This window comes from Pelobates fuscus, chromosome 4 (genome assembly GCF_036172605.1).
Source record: "Pelobates fuscus isolate aPelFus1 chromosome 4, aPelFus1.pri, whole genome shotgun sequence".
Taxonomy (NCBI): Eukaryota; Metazoa; Chordata; class Amphibia; order Anura; family Pelobatidae; genus Pelobates; species Pelobates fuscus.
Window position 1 is genome coordinate 30,904,252 of NC_086320.1, and position 22,155 is coordinate 30,926,406.

The 22,155-nt window shown below is 37.8% G+C and overlaps 1 protein-coding gene across 1 annotated transcript in view; it reads left to right on the forward strand.

Moving 5' to 3' along the window:
• Positions 1-22,155, forward strand: part of KCNQ3 (potassium voltage-gated channel subfamily Q member 3) — a 231,889-nt gene that overhangs the window by 193,072 nt on the left and 16,662 nt on the right. Inside the window, exons 8-9 of the mRNA XM_063451048.1 lie at positions 5,357-5,451; positions 7,520-7,546. Of these exons, the coding sequence (XP_063307118.1) occupies positions 5,357-5,451; positions 7,520-7,546 (122 nt within the window). The remainder of the gene's footprint in view (positions 1-5,356; positions 5,452-7,519; positions 7,547-22,155) is intronic.

The window sequence follows — 22,155 nt, forward strand, 5'->3', positions numbered from 1 at the left end:
CGCGTTACATCACGCGCATGCAGATGTCGTCATCAAAGTGAGTGGACATAGGGTTATAATTTGGCATGGATCCGCAGCGGGCGACGTCCATTAACATGTTGGAGGAGTCAGGCACATAGAGTGAAAGGCCGCTGGGCGCAAACGCCGCAAGGTGAGGCTGAATATGTTAAACACGGAGACAACTAAGGAAAATTGTTTCATACTTACCATAATTTTCTTTTCCTGGTCATTATTCATGGCAGCATTACATTCTCACCCATATACTATAAGTTTTGAAACTAAAAACTCTGGCTGATGGGTAGGGGGAGGATCTATTTATACCAGTTTCAGAGTTCTGTTTCCTGTCCTTTCTGCTGTGAGGGGAGGAGCTAACCCTTGAGTAAATTCTGCCATGAATAATGATCAGGAAAGATATTTTATTATTTATTCCCCTGAGGAAGTCTTGAATACGAGACGAAACGCGTAGGGCTCATTATATTATTATATTATATTTTCCTTTTTATCTTATCAACATACTGGACCTGGACACCACTTCAACTATATCCCGGGACAAGATTCTGTGGACTCAGGATCATTTGTTGAATGCTTTTTTATTAAAGGGACACTATAGTCACCTGAACAACTTTAGCTTAATGAAGCAGTTTTGGTGTATGGAACATGCCCCTGCAGCCTCACTGCTCAATCCTCTGCCATTTAGAAGTTAAATCCCTTTGTTTATGAACCTTAGTCACACCTCCCTGCATGTGACTTGCACAGCCTTCCATAAGCACTTCCTGTAATAAGAGCCCTATTTAGGCTTTCTTTATTGCAAGTTCTGTTTAATTAAGATTTTCTTATCCCCTGCTATGTTAATAGCTTGCTAGACCCTGCAAGAGCCTCCTGTATGTGATTAAAGTTCAATTTAGAGATTGAGATACAATTATTTAAGGTAAATTACATCTGTTTGAAAGTGAAACCAGTTTTTTTTTCATGCAGGCTCTGTCAATCATAGCCAGGGGAGGTGTGGCTAGGGCTGCATAAACAGAAACAACGTGATTTAACTCCTAAATGACCGTGAATTGAGCAGTGAAATTGCAGGGGAATGATCTATACACTAAAACTGCTTTATTTAGCTAAAGTAATTTAGGTGACTATAGTGTTCCTTTAATTTTTAGTGAGTGCAATCTAATAAAGTGCATGTTTTGATACATGTACTGTGTTGCACTATATTTTCACTTTTGTTTCCTCACATGTGCCATTCATCTGTCAACATGAAATCAACATTAATGGATGAGCTTGAAATTGCAGTCTCTTTGTGAGTGTAACCTTGAAAACTCACCATTTTTAGTGACTCTTCTTTTTTTCACTTTGTAGATATATTTCTCTTTTATCTTAACATTTTGAGGATATAGAGGAATGCTTTATTATATCTACCAATTGTATGTGAAAGGGGTAATTACCATTTCATTTATTCACTTTAAAGTGGTTAAAAGTGTTTTTTACGTCAGTGTATCCACCACATTCCAAATCCTCACTTCAATGAGATCGTCCTTTTTTCCTGGAATGTTATTATCTGTAACTTCTTAATAATCCAATCTGCGGCTCCTGAGGGGACTTCCTGTGGACATTTTAACCATTTTCCATTATAGATCTTTGTTCACTGTGTCTTGGCGCTGGAGGCTCCCAGTTTCCCTGGAATGACCGAAGTTTATAGAATAGAGAAACAAAACCTTTTATATACACATGCGCAGTACAGAATATGATTTACATTATCATATATATCCGTCATGGGTAAAAATAATGTTATTAGTGAATTTACACAGACTAAAAACATAACTCGTTATTATATTTTCTCGTATTCCCACAACTGATTTAGGACTAGAGGAGTTGGCAATAAAATGTCAGTTAGTGGCAATGGAAGGGGAAAAGTAAGCAAAAAGCCCTGAGGCTCATGAGATTCCTCAATCCTATGTGTCTTCTCTAATACTGTTGATGATGGGATAGTCTTGGAGCATGCTGTAAATTAGTCTATGGCCGCCTCCTGTGGTACTTGCTCTTCCTGAACATTAGACCAGAAAGTGTTTTTACACATCAGGTGCCAAATGTCGATAGACTAAGTAGCTGCTTTGGGATGAAGAGCAGCCATCCTCCATTGATACCTTACTTCTTCAATGGTTGTGTGGACATATGACATTAGGCAGGCAAATCTTATTCTGTGCTCCATCCCCATCGTGTTAGTTATGGTCACATTATTTTGTTATGTGTTGGCATTTTAAAATCCCTAAGGGCTGAATAAAATACATGGGTTTTATATTTCTGTCTGTTCCCGTTTACCTTGCTCCATCCCATATGACAAAAGAGCGGATGTCCTGCGGTTCAGTCCATACACAGCTTTCCTAACTACGTGCATAGATAGGAAACATTTTTTTTTTTTATTGGGAGGTGTGGGAGGGGACAGATTTACAGTGCGTAATGCTGTAAAACACTTTCTTTTGAAAAAAATCTATAATGGAACATGCAAAAAATAATAAATAAAATGTATTCTTGAGACTAAAATCTATAAAATATATTTAATTAATATTTGTGACCAGAGTTTCCCTTTAACTTTGTTACAATGCCAAAAAGTAGAGTGGAGTAAGTCTGGGAGAAAGATAAGTATTCATTTTAAGGAGTTGTATTTATACAAATGTAATGTAAACATCATGGTATAAGCTCATGGAAACAGTGAAAAAAGATTTATAATGACATATAAACAAGTAATGAAAAACATAACGCAAACATTGCAGAAAAAGCCCTAGGCTAATTCCAGAAGCATAGGTGGTTTACATGGGTACTAAGAGCAAAAAAAGGAAAAGGGAGAAAAATGGCCCCCAAGATGAGTAAAAACAAATACAAAAAATGGACAGAAAGGGGAAATAATTAGAATTAAGGAGCAGGAAGGGGGCCACTTACCCCCTCAGTGGCCCCAGTGCCAGTCTCTACACTCCCCATGTGTTTCTCATCAAGGAACTCAAGCCATGGGGTCCAATGAAGTGATATCACTCCTGTCTATGGTGTAGGGAGGCAGTCCTTAAAGCTCCTTCACTTTTTCTACCCATTGATGGAATGTCGGAGGGCGAGTGCCAGGATTAAAGTTTTGGCAGCATTTAGAAGGTGTGTTTTTGTAGATGGAAATGAGCAATCTAGTATAGTGACGTAAGGATTTTGTAGGACTAAAAGGAGAGGAACTCACAAGTAGACAACACAAGGTAGAGTGAATACAAAATATGCAGTCCCCTCTCCTGTTCCCCAGTATCAATAGGAGCTAGTCTGATACAGAAATATAGAATGCAAAAGCTTTGTAGTTAAGTATCATTATTTACCCCTTTTTATTTTTTTTCAAACACATATAGAATATTCTTGCAAAAATATTATGTATTGGAATCCCAATCATGTTGTAGTCTCTACAGAACAAATTGTGTGCGTACTTTCTAAGGATATGCACTCAAAAAATTAGAGACCCAATAGCTGGCTGCATATTGACTTAACATTTATTGTACCAGAGATATTAATAATACAAGCTGGAAAAATAAACAAGTTTAAAAAATGTGCAATATTTCAAAGGGCATTTGAGGATGTTATTGCAGCCTGCATATATGGTCATAAATATTTCCTACGTCCCCGCTCCTCCAGTAGCAGTGTACTTTATGAGCCATGTAGGGAAGGACTGACTGCATCTCCAGCTGAGAAATTCGTTTTTTTCTGCCACGTAAAGACCAGCAATGGACTTGAAGTTAGGAAAAGTGTTTGCTGTATAAATGTTTCACTGCTAAACAATTGCCCTGGCATAAATTATAAATAAATATCAATGTAGAATAAATATAGGAGGTGTGGAAAAAAAAACACTGTAAGAATGCTTTCAAAACTAGAAATTCTAAAAGTTTATTTTTATTGGTTAGCTAAGTGCAAAGTGAGTTAACAGAAGACAAATCTAAATCAAATCAATATTTGGAGCGACCACCCTTTGCCATAAAAACAGCCTTAATTTGTCTCTGTACACACAGTTATGTACAAACTCGACAGGTATGTAGATGCTCTTGATTGGATAGTTCTTGGAAAACTAACCCCATTTCTTCTGTGGATTTAGGCTGCTTCCGTTTGTTTGTGTCTCTTCATGTAATCCCAGACAGACTCGATGACGTTGAGATTGGGGCTCTGTTGGATGGGGAGGGGGCATATGAGCACTTTTAGAACTATTTTTTCTTCTTTGAATTGAAAATAGTGCTTAATGAATTTGGCTGTGTGTTTTGGGTCATTGTCATGCTGCAGAATACATTTGGGGACAATTAGATGCCTCCCTGATGGTACTGTATGTTGGATAAGTATCTGCGTGTAATACGCACTGTTGAGGAGACCATAAATTCTGACCAAATCACCAACTACTTACAAAACTCTAGCCCCACACATAAAATGGACCTTCACCATGCTTCACTGATGCGTACCTCCCAACATTGGGAAGTCTGAGATCGGGATGGGTGGGTGGGAGGGTGTAGCCAGTAAAGGTCTGTCTGTCTGGCCCCCAACATCAGGACCATTCAGAGAATGCTGCTGAATGACTCTCTGCATAGACCCAGTGCAAGTATGTATAATGATGCTCTCGCTCTGTGCTGCCCTAATGTGGAATTCCTGGAAACAAAATAACAATGGCAGGACAGGACCCCAAAACTGGGATTGTTGGGGGGCCCGCTTCAGATACTCACAGGGCATTGACTAAAGTGAGAATTCAGGGTAAATTCAAAGTGAATTGCAAATTTAAGGTAAAAAACAAACAAAGTGGAAAAAAATTCTCTAAATCAGCTATGCTTTCAGTTTGGCTATTCTGTCCTGTAATATCGAATTCACTTAGAATTTACTTTGAATTCTCACTTTATTAAATAACCTCGTAAAAACTCTACCGGTTTCCAATCCTTTCTTTAATTGATAAAAAACAAACACTATTAACATTTCTGTTATGAAAGTATTCTCTCGTCACCTACCCAAACTTTTTGCGCAGAATTGAATGTATATGATCCCTACCTCATCATTTAATGTAAATGAAACCATTGTAAGTGGTGTATTGAGTAACGTGTCACATACCTGGAGTGCAGTCATGAAAATGTGTTGTTATGTTTTGTGACAATGAAACCTGTGTCTGTGTAAACTCTTGGTCTCACACTGCTGACACTACAATAGCATTGACTTTAACCAGCGATAAGTGAGTGAGGGAATGGGACTGATTTACTAAGCCTACAATCTCGTTATTTAGCGTTATCAGTTCATACACTTCCTTACAGCAAAGGCTCTTTTTTTTGCTCTTGCATTTCTGTAAACCAATGTTCTGATTTTCTTGGCTTTGCAGTCTGCGTGGAGATATTACGCCACTAATTTAGGCAGGATTGATCTGACTGCGACATGGAGATATTACGAAACTGTCGTGCAGTTACCATATTTTAGGCAAGTATTATACCCTTCATGTGTTATATCTTTCTACTTACACTACAAAACATGGCTTTGTGCATCGTTTACATTGTTTCTAGACTACCAGTATTATGTTTATATAATCTTTCTGTTCTCCATATAATTGTATGTTTGGGTATTTAGGATTAGTTATATGTGTTCTCTGGACTGCACTTGTTATCTTATGACATTTGAGAACCATCCATGTATCACTTCTTCATTATAATTATTTCTTCTAAAGCACTGAGTTGTGTTAAAAAAAAGGGACACTATAGTTTTCAGAACAATTACAGCTTAATTTAGTTGCTTTTGTATGTAAGGGATGTCTCTGGAGGCTTTTTAATGTAAACACTGCCTTTTAAGAAAAATGGCATTGTGTACATTACTGCCTAGGAACACCTCTAGTGGCAGTCACTCAGATGGCCACTAGAGGTGCTTCCTGGGTCAGTGCTGCACAGTGTGGCGCTGAATGCTTCTCATAGAAGACATTCTAATTGGTGCAGCACGGCGCTTTGCCGCGAATGCTCAATAGCCTCCCAATGCTTTTCAATAGGAAAGCATTGGATTGGCTGAGATCATTAAGTTTGATAATCTCAGCCAAGCAGGTGGTGTGGAGCAGGATTAGGTACGACGAGACAGGTGAGGCGCTGAAAAAGGTGAGTCAAAAACCTTTTTAAAGTAATCAGAGGGGGACTGGATAATTAAACTGTATTTTTACAACTATAGTGTCAGGAATACATGTTTGTCGATTATTGATTTAGAATGCAGCAAAATTTGGAACCAAAATGCAATTCGAATGCCGTCATTCCCATTTTTCCAACGGATAACAAATTAGATTGCTGTTAAGAAGATAGCTCCCTAATTTGATATCCTTAAAAATAGTAATCCTGCATAAGTGTGAGACTCCTGTCCTGCTTAATGATGTGCATAGGCCAGATACGGATTCTGACGACCATTCATTGGTTGACAGTGTGTTTTTGGGCAATGAATTACATTCTGTACATAGAAATAGACATAGTATTGATATTACTTGTTGTGTAGGCTGTAGAGAGTGAGGGAAGCTGGAGTGAGTATATGGCTCAGGCAGATTTGGTTATCGCTGGTGTGCAGCATACTGAATAATAGGTTATAGTTTGGCTGGGTAGAACAGAGGTATCGTCACTGCCATACATCTAGGAAACCAAGATTTAAACCCCAGTCAGACACATTACCAGTAAGACGCCTAATGTATATCTATCTACTGTAGATTGAAAGCTTATTAGAGCAGGCCTTTCCCTAATTGTAAATTAGGAACATATCTAAATACTCATAATGATAGTTTAAAGAGACTCTATAGGCATCAAAATAACTCCATCTTAATGAAGTAGTTTTTGTGTATAGATTATGACTCTGAAGTTTCACAGCTCAATTATCTGCCATTTAGGGGTCAAATCACTTTGTTTCTGTTTATGCAGCGCTAGCTACATCTCCCTTGGCTGTGACTGACACAGCCTGCATGACAACAAAATGGTTTCATTTTCAGTCATATGTTAACCCACTTTAGAAGTTTTTTTTATATTCTGCTCTGTAAATTGGACTTTAATCACACACACAAGTCTCCTGTAGGCTATAAACAGAGCAGGAGAAAATACATTCTAGAATAAACAGACTGTGCACCTAAAGTATCTAGGTTATCTTACAGGAAGTGTTTTGGAAGGTTGTGTACGTCACATGCAGGGAGGTGTGACTATGGCTGCGTAAACAAAGTAGTTTAACTCCTAAATGGCAGAGAATGGAGCAGTGAAACTAGAGAGGCATATTCTGTACACCAAAACTACTTCATTAAGCTAGAGTTGTTTTGGTGACTATAGTGTCCCTTTACTACTATATTGTGCATGTATAATATCACTGGAAGATTCTGCTATTTTCAACTTATAATAACACTTTTACATCTTTACACAGTTTAAGTACAGTTCATATCATAATACATCTTACTGTATAACATTTGTAAAATATATTTGCGGCTGCTTTAATTTTAATGTGTTTCTCTTTTCCACTTTTTCTTGCGCTTCACTTTCACGTAAAGGAAAGAGCAAATTGATGGAGCTTCTAGGTAGGTTTCTAACGTAACTAACATAGACAATACATGCGCTTTCCTTGTCTTTCTTTCAAACCTCTACACTGTTAGTGGAATGTCGCTCTTAGGGTTTTTCTCTAATTCTATATTTTTTGTCCCTTTGTTTACACTCAGCTGAACCTTTTTACTTTGCATACTTTGCATTCATTTTAAAGATAATTATTCTGTTTTGCTTTTGCCTCTTACTTTTGTTTCAAATTATTGAACTGAAAGAAAATACTACTAAATGCTGTGTTTATGTTAAACCTCTCAACATATGTAATGAATGTATTATAAAAAAAAAGTATTTTTTATTATAATTCTCTTTTTATTAAGGTTGCAGTAGATATTGTAGCATTGTCATTTGGAGTACAAAACAAAGGGTGCTTTAATATTTGTAGTATAGTGAACACATAAGGTTTGTATCATTGGTCAATTGGTTGGTTATTGGTTATGTCGTACACATCAGAGCATACAGTGTCATCATAGATAAGGTAACTGGAACAAACCACCTCTTTTACCGGTAGGATTTTGTCACAGATCTTACGGTAACCACAGCCTTCTAGGGTAATCAAAGACTAGGACACATCCAGCTCAGTTTTTCTGATTTATTTGGTGCAAAATCAACAGGTGCTCCAAAATAAAATAAACAAAACAAAATCCCTTGCTCTTGTTTGAGCACTTACTAAACAGAGTAATCTCTATCTGGAATTGGATGCCTTTCCCACTTACCAATTCACAATAGCAAAATATAGCTGCAAGACACACCATTCCTTTGGCTCTTTCTCCCTCACTCTGCAGCAGGCTGATCCCTTCTTTTAAAAGCCTGCCTGCTAATTGACCAGCTACAGGTGAGTATCAATTAGTTCACATCTCTGGAACTTCTAAGGTATATACAAGCCTTGGTCTGGCTGTTACATAGCAACTAGTGCTATTGGAGCACTGGCCCACCCTTCTCTCCAAATGCTCCGCCCTAGGGACACTTACCATGGTTTGCAGAGTACCAACAATGTATCTTGCAAACCTAGCATCTCTCCCTGGGGCATTTAATTGAGAAACCTCAGGCTGCTGTTTAGTAAATCAGGCCTAATATATATTCCCTCAACAACCATTCCACATTTTCTCTCACATAAGCACCAATGAGATACAAAAATTAAAATATTACCCTGTTGGTTACTGTGAGGAGCCCACATCTACCATTTTTTTTTTAAATAGTAAAAATCGAACTAAATTACAAACAAACAAATGAGTTATTCAAGACAACTGAAAACATCTCTCTGTCCCCTGTCCACCAAATACTATTAGTATGTGTCTTGCTAGTACTGTTGTTTCTGGTAAATAAAAGGGTAATGTAGTGGACTTAAGTTGTGTGCATTTCAGTAAGCCTGTCCATCTCAACTGTTATCTTGCGGGTGACTGTTGCAAGTGCCGTCCAAGTGCTAGTGATGTTTTGTTGACCATCTTGTTTTGGACCCTAGTAAATGAGTCCCATTTTTTGGCGAGTAGCCAGATCCGAGGGTCTAATGGAATGTTTTCTGCAAAAGCCTAGATGTTAATTTAAAAATTTCTGTCCATAATGGTGTTAAAAGTGGGCACTGCCACCAAAAGTGGTTATATGTTCCCCTGTATCCACAGTGCCTCCAACAAAGATTGGAATTAGATCAACTACACAGAAAAGTCGAATGGGTGTAAGGTACTATCTTAAGAGGGTTTTGTTGGCCTGCTTTATGTGGTTAAAGCATATAGAGATGGAGGCATTGACCACCTGTGAACAAGTGGATTTATATAATCAGATTGTTGTTCTCATAATGTGCAAAGTCCTTTGGAGACATAGCTGGTGGAAACAATTTGTTGCGTAGGAGTGGGGTTGAGGGCGAGAGATCATTGATGATTTGAAATTGTTTTTGTAACCTTGTTCCAAAGATCAATAGAGTTATAGATGGATAGAGTGTAGAACGCCCTTTGGTCTGGTCGTTTGCCACAAGCTCCTGGTGGAGCCTGCTATCCAGCCTCCTGCTCTAGGACTATGGGCCATGGAACCGGCTCATAAAAAGACTTGGTACCTGGAATTTATTTGTTCTGTTCGTGAACCCGAACCAACTCACAAACTGCGGACCACCTCTGTGCTTGTTAAACCCTGTTAATGTCTCCTGACACTTCTATCATCGTGGGTTCTAATTGTGCTGCTGGGTGGCTGCCACGTGGGAACTGTGTTGCGGCCATCTTGTGTTCGAAAGAATGCAGGCAGCAGTGTTTGGGTGTCGATCGCTTGGAACTCAAATCAGACACTAAAACTCGCGGACACTAAAACTCCCGAACACTTGAACAAATTTGACAAGCGCCTGCCCTGCTTTTTCTCCACACATGTCAGGAGAGCAGGTAGGAAGAATGTAGTCTAGCTTTATCTTGCGCAGTAATGTTGAGTATGAGGGCTTCGGGCATTTCCATGTTGAGTTTGTAACCTGACACCTCTGAATAGTTTACAAGGAGGTCTAGTAGAGGGGGCAATGCCTCCAGTGGGTTCGTAACCATCTGGAAGAGGTTGTTGGCATACTTTGTGTGTGGACTGTGATACCAGTGACAGTGTGTGTTGCGCTGATGAGTTGGAGCAATGGTACCAGCGATAGAGCAAAAAGTATAGGGAGAGAGGGCTTTACTGTTATTATTGTGCATGACCTCCTCCACAATTTATATAGAAACAAGTGCATTCACAACTGGAGGTGGTCTGTTTGTTTCATATGGTGTGGGGAGTGATTATAAAGGTCATAGAAGAAGGTGTGGTTGGCAGCTCTGTTGGCAGCTTTGTGTGTTGTCCAGAGGAGGTTTGTAGTTTGCCAGTGTGTTTGGCCTGCGATTGTTTTGCGGAGCCGCATTGCTAGATGGGTATCAGCTTAATTCTTTTTTTCATAGAACAGTTGTTTTGCCTTAACAGCATCTGTGTCCATCTCGGAACAGAGGGTCTGTCTATGGGCTTGAAGTTGTTTCGTCTGGTGTAGGTTGTTGTTTGTGTGTGGCGTCTAATGGCTTTAAGCAGGGAGTCTATCTTTGCTAGACGTGCATTTTTATGTTCCCCTGAGGTTTTGTGTGGAACTCATAACGGCGCCTGTGATCTAACCAAATGTTGGTTTTGTTGAGAAATAATTAGTAATTCGTTTTTCTTAGTGTCAGCCATAATTTTCGGGTATTGGAGACGACCTGTTTTGCATATGAGAATAGCCACGCCGTTGTGTTTGCTTGTGTTAGGATTGACTAGATGACATCCTCGGAAGTGTCGACTCAGGAGAGGGAAGGGGCATGTTTCTGAGAAGTGGGTTCCCTGTAGAAATATTAAGTCAGCTGTAGTGCGATTTGCCCATCGCATAAACTGCTGTCTTTTAGAGGGGTTGTTGAGGCCTTTACAGTTAATAGAAATACAAGTCGGGGGTAGGGTGGGGCCTGACTTTCAAGATGGCTGGACACACTTCCTAGATCTCCTGCCGCAAAAAGCTTTAAAAAAAAGCGGAGCACGATCCAAAACACGCAGCAGAACAGCGCACTGCTGTAGGGGATAATCCCCGAAAATCCTATTCTGGAGCGGCAATCCAGTGTCCGGCCCTGCGACCTTTACGAGACTGCGAACCCACCGGCTGGGAGAGGCGGCCAACCTCCCGCCCGGAGCCGTATAGTTCACAGCGACTTCCATGAGTTCCCAAACTTCCTCCCCCCCCCCCCCCCCGGACCTGTGGGGGATATCCCGGTCCCCGCTGGGGAACTTACCTCACAACTGCACCAACAGAGGCTGATCTTGAGACAGCGTGGGAAACCCAAGATGGCCGCCGAGCTGCTGCCCTTACCCCAACTATAAAGCTCAGACCAGAACTGGGAAGCACAATTCTACCTTAACTTAGCTACACCGCTAAAATAAGCATGCTCTTATCTATTATTTCCAAATCAAACAATGTCTATGTCTAGAAAAGCTAACTAATATTCTTCTTAAACTAAAACTCCCGACTACAGACATATGTGCCTAACCTGAATATACTTAAACATAAAATTATTGCTTTACTCACATAATGCCACATGTTTACTCTACTGTAATTGTTGTTGTGCCTGCCTTGACTGTTGGGGCAATGCAGGCGTATTTGTAACGCTCTATATGCACTACAAAAATAAAGAATTATAAAAAAAATAAGCAATGCAAGTTAGGGTGGGTTGCATGTTTGTATGCGTTAGTTAGCTGAGGAGTCTGAGAGACGGGGAGAGCAGAATCTGGGAGAAACATTCCCCAACTGTCTGGCCAAGTGGAAGGACCATAAGTAACGAACAAATGACCCTATTATATTAGTGAATGTTAATCTTGACATGGCAGAGGTTTGAGAATTTTTCATGATTCAAAGTAAATGCAAAGTTAACTTCAGACTTAAAGCCAAAGTAGCTGACTTGGGGAATTTTTCAACTCAGCTACATTGGTCTCAGATTTTTTAATTTACTTTTAATTCCTGCCAATTCTCACTTTGCCGAATAACTGAGCATTGGAAGCCTCTACGCTTGATTGCCCTTTTATGGAAATGTTCACAAGCATTAAAGGTTTTTTAGTTCTAAGGTTTGCTTCAATGGATCTACGTTGCATGACCTTACAAAAGACAACCGTAAATGTAATGCAATCCATATATTTTATTACACCAAATAATGTTTTGGATATTTGTGCCAGATGCAGTAGTAACTGTCAGCCAGTAGGTGTCACTGTGGGTTTATTTCTTGCTGTATAAAGAATTGCATCTCTGGATTGCGCTGTTAGATGGATATAAAAAAAAAAACAGAACATTTTATTGTTTTAGAAATAAAATACATAATTACTTTAGGATTATCTCTAAGTTGGGAAATGGAACCCTAACAAACATGACAGTGGCAAGACATTCTAAAGACAGGGTCAATCTCAGTAGGTCGGAGTCTCGCATCTGTGATAGGATTCTTGGTAATCAATTTGATTAGTGATTGAAATGTAATTAAGAGAATATGTCTTGACATTTATTCAGAAGTTTAAGCAAACGAACAATGAAAAGTCATTCTGTGGTCTAATGAAGTCCCTTCTATTCTGTGGTCATTGATTTTTTTTTTACTTTTTCCGAGATAATAATTTTTTTTACTGAAGCTGTAATTTCATTTTCTTGTGTTTAGAAAAAAAAAAAGCAAGTTACTTTACATTTTTTATATTTATGATTTTTACGAAACATCACGTTTACAGTGAGCCAAGGCTTGTTTTGCTGTTGTATTTATCTAGCCATGTTTAATTCTTCAGCACAAATTAGCATTTGCTACCTGAACCTTTATGCACTATGCAGCTGTGTACACTGAAATATGCAGATGAGCCACTCTTGTGGACTATATAATTTGCATATGAGGGCATGTTGAGATTTGCCCTGTAGTGTGTGATTCTCTAACAATATATACATATCTGTTTTGTTGATCGATACAGTTAATAATAAAAAAAAAAAAATCATATATAGCCAATGGCAAAATAAAGGGACAGGCTGTTAAAAGTCTTACAATTAGATATCTTATAACTCCATGGGTGCTTTGCATAGCATTTTACATTTCTCTAGCAGATAAAAGAGTTTAATAAAAATAACGCTTGTAGTCTGCGGCATGATTAAAAGGTTTTGCAAGGGGACTATGGATAAATGCACTGGTGATAAATGGTGTTGCAAGACACAGTGTATAGATCACTACTACTGGTATAATATAAATATATAATCTATGTATATAATGTAACTATGAATAATTTCACTGGTGGGGTATGAAGTATCTAAGCAATAAATAAGTCATATCTATAGGTTAATTTAGTGGTGAAGCATGTGGTGTCTAAACACAACTAATAATTCACCACTATTGGTAATATCACTGACAAGGAATGATGTTACCCGATTACAATGTATTAACAATAATTTGGGGTATTTTAAAAGGTAATGAATGACACGCCTAAGAACAGTGAATAAATACTAACACTGGTTAATTTCATACTTTACTGATGGTGTCCATAAAAAGATCTGAATTATTCACAACGGATGGCAAATTTGTTAGTATCATATACATAAAGTGACACTCCGCGTGTGATCAGTGATAAAGATCAGTGTGAGCTGCCGACTTGACTCCACCCACAGCAAATCACCGGACATGACACCAACCCACAGCCAATCACCCGACGTGACGTGCCAATCACTCGGCATGTCTCCACCCCAAAGCCAATCACTGTCCTTTGGCTACTGTGGAGTCATCTTTGAAAACTTCAGAGCGAAAAGGGGGCAGATAATAAGAGGGCACTGATTGGCTGTGGGGCGGAGTACTGTCCGTTGTCACATTAGTCTCTCACTGGCCCAGCTGCGCGAACACAGTGCGTTCCCAGTCAGTCAGATCTCAGACCGTATCTCACTATCTGAAAATAAGCAAACAGATACTTGCATTATAATACTTCTATTACTAATAACACAAAATAATATGGATACTTTTGTATCCAGGCAGCCAGAGCTTTACCCTTTTCAACACAATAATTATGTAAAAGTGTCAATTGTCTTTCTCTTATATTCACTAAAAATAACACTTTTTATCAGTCCCCTCACTGAGTGGAACTATTGGTATTTCATAGCAATGTATTGAAGAAAAAAATTGAATGTGTTTAAAATGTTTAAATTAGCATTGTACTAAAATCTTTTCATAAACAAATCATTCAGAAAACGAATGCAAATAATATTACTTCCCTATAACCAGGCTAAATACAATGATCACCTAAAGATCTGATACCTTTTTAATGTGGAGGTGGCCATCTTGAAATTGCATAACAGATTTTAACCCCTTAAGTACACATGGCATATGTGACATGTCATGATTCCCTTTTATTCCAGAAGTTTGGTCCTTAAGGGGTTAAACCCTCTGTCAATGTTACCACCAAAAACGAATGTGAAGAGAGCATAGAATGATAGCAGCCTACAATAATCTTCTGAATATCTTCCTATTTTCCACAGTCATGAAAGAAGGCTCAATGAGTGCTCTGAACCTTTACACCTGACATGCTCAAGGAAAAAGCAAAGATTAAGAAATACTTTAGATTCTTTTTTTCTTTTTAATGACAGTTTTTAAAAAATAATGAATGCTATACAGGTGTGCCTACACAGTTCTGAATGGGAGAAAGACTAAAACATTATCTAAAAGACCATTTAAAATGTAGCTTTGTTTGTGGAATAATAAATAAATGGACTAGCGTCTGCAAGCGGCTATATATTATCCTGTGCGTAGGAAGAACCTGCTTCAACTGCTTTCATATTGTATTCGTGAGTATAAAAAAATATATTCATACAAAGTCCATGTGTGCAGTAACTACTCATCTTTGCAAAAAAAAAAAAAACAAAGACAAAGATCTTGTACCATGAGTCGTATAATCAAGTAAAGTGTTTATTTTAAATCGCTAAGTGCTTCTACATATAAGTAGACACTTGAAGATTTCTAATTACAGTCACTCGTGACTGCAGATATATGTAGTGCTCTTATATATAGTAAATATAAACCTGTGTGCACTTTGTAGTAATCTCACAGCAATGAGGTAACTACAGCAAGCAAGTGAGGCCGGGTTATGTAAATAACTATTAACTGATGTTAATAATAAAGAACGTGCTTTTATAATCAGTGCATTCTTGCATAATCAGTGCTTTTAGCAAATACTATACTATTGACCTTTGCTCGTGATCTCTCTTCCACAGAGGTGGTATGGTACTTGTTGTGCAGGTGGGACAGTGTCATGCTTTAGTTTAATATATGCTGTGTACACTATACTGAAAAATATATAAATTTTAAATAGTATGCCCTGATTTGTTTTTTATTGTCACTATAGTCATATGGTGTACAATAGTCGCATTGGAACATGAAAATAGAAAGTAAACAAAGGGGGTGTAAAGAGAACATTAAGAATAGAGTAGTAGTGGTACATTTTTAATTATGCAATTTTTGTCGGATAGCTGCCAAGTGCGAGAAAGGTCAAGAAGGTGTACTACTAGTCTGTAAAGTAGTTGGTCTTAATAAGATACCTTCAAGGAAGGGAACCAAGACAGTTCCTGCACACAGGTAGATGTAATGAGTAATAAAACAAAAAAAAGACAACAAAAATACTTATACTTGATAAACAAGCTAGGTCAAGAGAATCGCAAAGTAGAAAAGTAAAATGACGAGCTAGAAATTGAGAAACACAATCTAACTGTGAGAAATGCGCTTATGGGCAAAGCGAACGATAGAACTCAAAGTATCTGTCTAAATACCTAAGAGTAACACTTTATTGGTTTGTGATGAAAAAAACTGGATATTTATAAACATTTCACACAACTTTGGCTATGAAAGCAAATGGCATTCTTTGTCAAAGTCAACATCTGAGGATGTCGTCAGATAAGAGGAAGCCGGACTACGCTCATTGGCCCTAAAAACAACTTTAGATGTTTTACAGTCTAGATACAAAGGAATAAAAGAAAGTGTGTAAAATTGTGTGTAATTCAAAGAGAATTATCGTAGTAGGAGTTACATGCTCCCAATGACTGGGCTTTTTAAACACGCGTTTTAATGGTGGACTGTAGTTTTTTTTTGCGACAGTTTTTAGAACCTGATTTATTTATTTTTTAATCGTGGGTGGCGATTTCCTAAAAACAAAAAAATCTCAGTGTGCAATTTTCAAAGCAAGGGATGTATTAGGTATGACAAAAAAAATACATACTCCTATAGATTAATAGGGATAAATGTTTGCTTGTACCTCATTCATCTTTTAAAATTAATTTGTTTCACTCCATGTATCTATTTTACAGTCACAATACCAGTAGAAATTAATGAAATCTCACATAATCAACCCAGTACATAGAAAGTTCTGCAGGTGATATCATGTCCTTCGGCCGAGTGAAACCTTTGGTTTACTACATTTTTCATGTCATAACACAATGAAAGAAAAACATTCAAAGACAATAAAATTGAAATTGTTCTATCCATTTCATAATCAACTTTACATGTATGTATGGATTTTCATCTTAATAATTTCTCCTTCACTTTTCAGTAATGTCATATATAGTAGGGAGTCATTTGGATCGAGCGTCAAGAGAAAATTTAGGTATACAATAGCATTGAGCTTACATACCAGTTTATATTGCATGTCTCCCCTGCTTGCACTTTACCATATGCACTTACATTGATATGACAGCCCAAGAAATAGTATTTGCGTACTAAAAGCATGCAGCTGAGCACTCGGAAACAGGGCTCGCTCTGTTAATGCGCTGTGTAATTCTGTGGGTCAATATTTAGATATAGTTCCGATTTATCGATGACGTACAAAAAGATGTGTGTGGGATATTTACAGCTGTACGAATTCTCCAATATATTAACCAATCTCTGGAATCTGTGTAAGGGCCATGAAAAGTGTTGTCCTGCAAAAGCAAATACTTTTAAAACTAATTTATATAAAAGACTAGATTATTTTATATAAAGGATTACCGGTATCTTATCTGAATATCTAAAAGGGGAACTGAATGTTGTTTCAGATGGTAAAATAGTATCCAAACAGTTCTTATCAAATCAATTTGTAGACGTTAATAACAAGGTCAACCATATTACCACATTCTACCAATTAACAAACATAATTATATCCTTCCTATTCTTAATGTTTTATTAAGGATAGATAGAGAAAGTAATAATTTAAAGGTTCCATGGTCAATATGTTTCATATTATCATATTACATTCTCATTATTTATTATTTATTATTCTGCAATTAATATATGTTACCCATCCATTTGTTGCCATAGGTATATTATAGAATTATTTTGCGAGCACTCAGTATGCAACCTGGTTTTGTTGCGCTTGGCCATTGCAAAAACTAACTGTGTTACAATTAACCTTTTGTTTGTGACAAAGAAGAGCACTGCAAGGTTTATATGAATAGTTTAAGAAACAATCGGTTGTTTACATGGATACACTTTTCCACGTGGCTATAACTATGTATATTCTTGGATTTGTAATATCCCTTCTATAACAGGTTTGAGGAGGCACTGCCTTCCAATGATGTCTGTTGTAAGCATTTAGCTCAGGGATAGACAAGGTTCCGAACTCCACATGTTGTAGACTACATCTCAGTAGATGCTTTGCCAGCATTATGGCTGTGGGAGCATTATGGGAGATGTAGTCAACAACATTTGGAGTACCAAACCTTGCCTACCCCATATCTAACTTTATCTAACAAATTGTAAAGAGAAATGTATGACCGCAGTTTCAAGTATAAGTCAGTTTCATGCCCTCAATGAATTGGCCAAAAATTACCATAAATTGTGTAGTTCGATGACGGAGATGTATAGCAATAATAACATGTAATAAATATGTAACTAATGTATAATAAATAAGGTCCATGCCATTACAAAGTAGATTTGTACTCCTATGAAATTATAAAATAAAAATTCACAAAAAAAATAGGATCTCGTGGACCATTCTTTGGAGGTCATTGTACATCACTGTATATATGTGACATCATAATTCAGGAATTAATGTATAGGTAGATTTAGTACACCGAGTATAATCAAACACTATTAGAACAATATTTATAAACTATTTGCATGTGTTTTTAAAATATATTTTATTATTGCATGAACATTTTTATTATAACTGCTTGGTTCAGGGTATTTGGTGCATGTGCCTGTATTACCAATTGGAACCTTATTGTAGCATTAGATCTACATTTTGTATTACTGCACCTTGAAATGTTACAATGCAATGTGTTTTCATTTATTTAGATTTTTTAATTATGCCTAAAATGACTGCGAACTAATATCTAGTTAGTGGGGTAGAGATAATATAGTATTCAAAAATGGCGGTACACTACATCCATTGAGATAAAATGTGTACAGCTGTACTGAGCAAAATTTTAGGCAGGAATTTGGAAGATCATCTTCACTATAATTCAACTTCCATGCTGGTGCCTGTTTTTATACCAGGTTGTCTGTGCCACAGCATTACTTCTGTGCTAATGCTTATCTCTGCACTGTGCAATCTGTACTACAAGCTAAAGTCTATGGCGATGTTTATCTCTGGACAATATATTGGTACCTGTCACTGCAATAGACAAACTGCATCACAAGATGACTTGGCGCCTGTCTCTGCGCTATACCGGAACATGTCATCAGTGCCGGTGCTAATCTTTGCATCAGACAATCTCCACCATTCTAAGCTTGTTTAACCTTTTGTACCTGTCAACAGTTAAAACAGTTTGTCTCATTTGCTGTTAAATTCCATTTTAAACATTGAAATGGACTTTGGAATAAACAGGGCTATATAAATACAACTAAAACAAGTCTTGCATGTTGGCGCCTATCACTTTATGAGACTATCTGACGACCTTTACCATAAAACTGATGGGGGGCCATTTACATTCTAGACCTTCTCTGGCAACACATAATTTCATTATTATCCACCCATCTGTGAATTAGAGAATGTACTCCACAACCAATTACCAAAGGTTGGCAGACAATGTAATAGAGCAGCAGGAAATGCTAGCAGAATGCTTGGTTGATTGGGAGAGGCATTAGCAGTAGAAAGAGGGAAGTGCTCATGCCATTGTACAGAACACTGGTGAGACCTCACTTGGAGTATTGTACGCAGTACTGGAGACCGTATCTGCAGAAGGATATTGATACTTTAGAGAGAGTTCAGAGAAGGGCTACTAAACTGGTTCATGGATTGCAGGATAAAACTTACAAGGAAAGGCTAAAGGATCTTAACATGTATAGCTTGGAGTAAAGACGAGACAGGGGGGATATGAAACATTTAAATACATAAAGGGAAACAACACAGTAAAGGAGGAGACTATATTTAACCCCTTAAGACCGCAGCCAAATGTACAAGTTGTGATCCAAAAAAAACGTAAACAAAACCTGGCATTTGCGCTATATGTCTGTCCAACCGTAATTCACCTCTTTCATATTAAGTGCACCCACACTTATTATATATCATTTTATTCAGGGGAAACAGGGCTTTCGTTTAACATCAAATATTTAGGTATGGAACATAATTTAATATGAAAAAAATATAAAAAAATGGGAGAAAATCAGAATTTTTTAAATTGTTTTAATTCTACGTGACATTTTAACTGTGAATGTCAAAATATTGTTTGCTTTTACTGCAATACAATACACATATTTGTATTCAGCGACGTCTCACGTGTAAAACAGTACCCCCTATGTACAGGTTTTATGGTGTTTTGGGAAGTTACAGGGTCAAATATAGCGTGTTACATATTTCAGTTTTTTCACATTGAAATTCGCCAGATTGGTTACGTTGCCTTTGAGACCATATGGTAGCCCAGGAATAAGAATTACCCCCATGATGGCATACCATTTGCAAAAGTAGACAACCCAAGTTATTGCAAATGGATTATGTACAGTCATTTTTAGTAGCCACTTGGTCACAAACACTGGCCAAAGTTAGTGTTAATATTTGAAAATGCAAAAAACTAATTTGAACGCAAATTTTGGCCAGTGTGTGTGACTTAGTGGCTACTAAAAAAAACTGAACATACCCTATTTGCAATACCCTGGGTTGTCTACTATTGCGAATTGTATGCCATCATGGGGATAATTTTCATTCCTGGGCTACCATACGGTCTCAAAGGCAACCTGGCGAATTTTAATGTGAAAAAACTGAAACACAAACCTTATATTTGACTCTGTAACTTTTGAAAACACCATAAAACCTGTACATGACGGGCACTGTTATACTCAGGAGACTTCGCTGAACACAAATATTAATGTTTCAAAACAGTAAAACGTATCACAACAATTATATCGTCAGTGTAAGTGCCATTTGTGTGTGAAAAATGCAAAAAATGTCACTGTCACTGACGATATCGTCGTAATATATTTTACTGTTTTGAAACACTAATATTTGTGTTCAGCGAAGTCTTCCAAGTAAAACAGTACCCCCCATGTACAGGTTTTATGGTGTCTTGGAAAGTTACAGGGTTAAATATAGTGCTAGAAAATGTAATTCCCTGAACTTTCGGCCTGGGTTGTCAGGCAGGTCCTGCAAATTGTAATTAATAAAATTACCTAATTATGTAAAATTATTACATAAATATATACGTAGAATTATTATATATATATATGTGTGTATATATATATATATATATATGTGTATATATATATATATATATATATATGTGTATATATGTATGTACCGTATTTATTGGCGTATAACACGCACTTTTTCTCCCTGAAAATAGGGGGCAAATAATGTGTGCGTGTTATACGCCGATATACATATTTTTCGCTCCATAAGACGCACTTTTTTTCCCCTCAAAAGTGAGGGGAAATGTCTGTGCGTCTTATGGAGCGACTGTGAAGGTTTACTTACCTGTCTTGAAGCGTGGGCCGGTGTTCAGCGCGCACCGCGGTACTGGAACTTTAATTTCAGGTTCCGGTTTCCGTCGGGACTGAAAGGAAATGCGCACTCAGTGTGCACACTTCCTTTCAGTCCCGCCGGAAACCGGAACCTAAAATTTAAGTTCCTGTACCGCGGTGCGCGCTGTGAAGCCGGCCCACGCTTCAAGACAGGTTAGTAATTATGGGACAAGGGGAGGGAAAGTGCACTATGGGACAAGGGGAGGGGGGGCACTATGGGAGGGGGGGAGAACACTATGGGATGAGGGGGGAACACTATGGGAGGGGGTAGAAACTACTATGGGAGGGGGGAGAATACTATGGAAAGGGGGGGAACACTATGGGATGAGGGAGGGGGAACACTATGGGAGGGGGGGGAGAATACTATGGGAGGGGGGGAAATTTCCTTCTTAAAATGAGGTGCGTGTTATACGCCAGGGCGTGTTATACGCCGATAAATATGGTATATAATTTTTTTATTATTTTTATTTATATATAGGTATATATATAGTGATATATACGTATATATTTATGTATATAGATATATATATTATTTCGTTCTACATGTATTTTGATATCAATATATATATATATTAATTTTAAAATACAGTTAGAACAAAATTACGCATGTTTATATATTTTTTATCTATTTATTTTTTATTATTTTTTTAATTTTATTTTTTAACATATTTATAAATGTAAAAAATGGGTCGCAAGAGAATACTGAGAACGGGCAGCAACTGAAATAGCCTGCCCTTCGGTCGGTCACCGCTCAGTTCTCAAGCTGTTTTTTGCTCATCTTGTGCCATTACAGAGAGAACTTCTCTGAAACATATCAGACTGGTCCCACCCATACGGGCAGTCCAGATCCGAAATGCCAGCAAGTTCCCTCTGCACGAGAGACACAGCAACCCCAGACGATCGTTTCAGCCTTGTAAGGCATCATCAGTGAGGCATAGCTGATATCTCCCTAGGCACCGTGAGCAAGGGGTCCACGTCTGGATTATCCCTTAAACTTGTGGAGAGTAAAAAATGGGTCGCAAGAGAATACTGAGAACGGGCAGCAACTGAAATAGCCTGCCCTTCGGTCGGTCACCGCTCAGTTCTCAAGCTGTTTTTTGCTCATCTTGTGCCATTACAGAGAGAACTTCTCTGAAACATATCAGACTGGTCCCACCCATACGGGC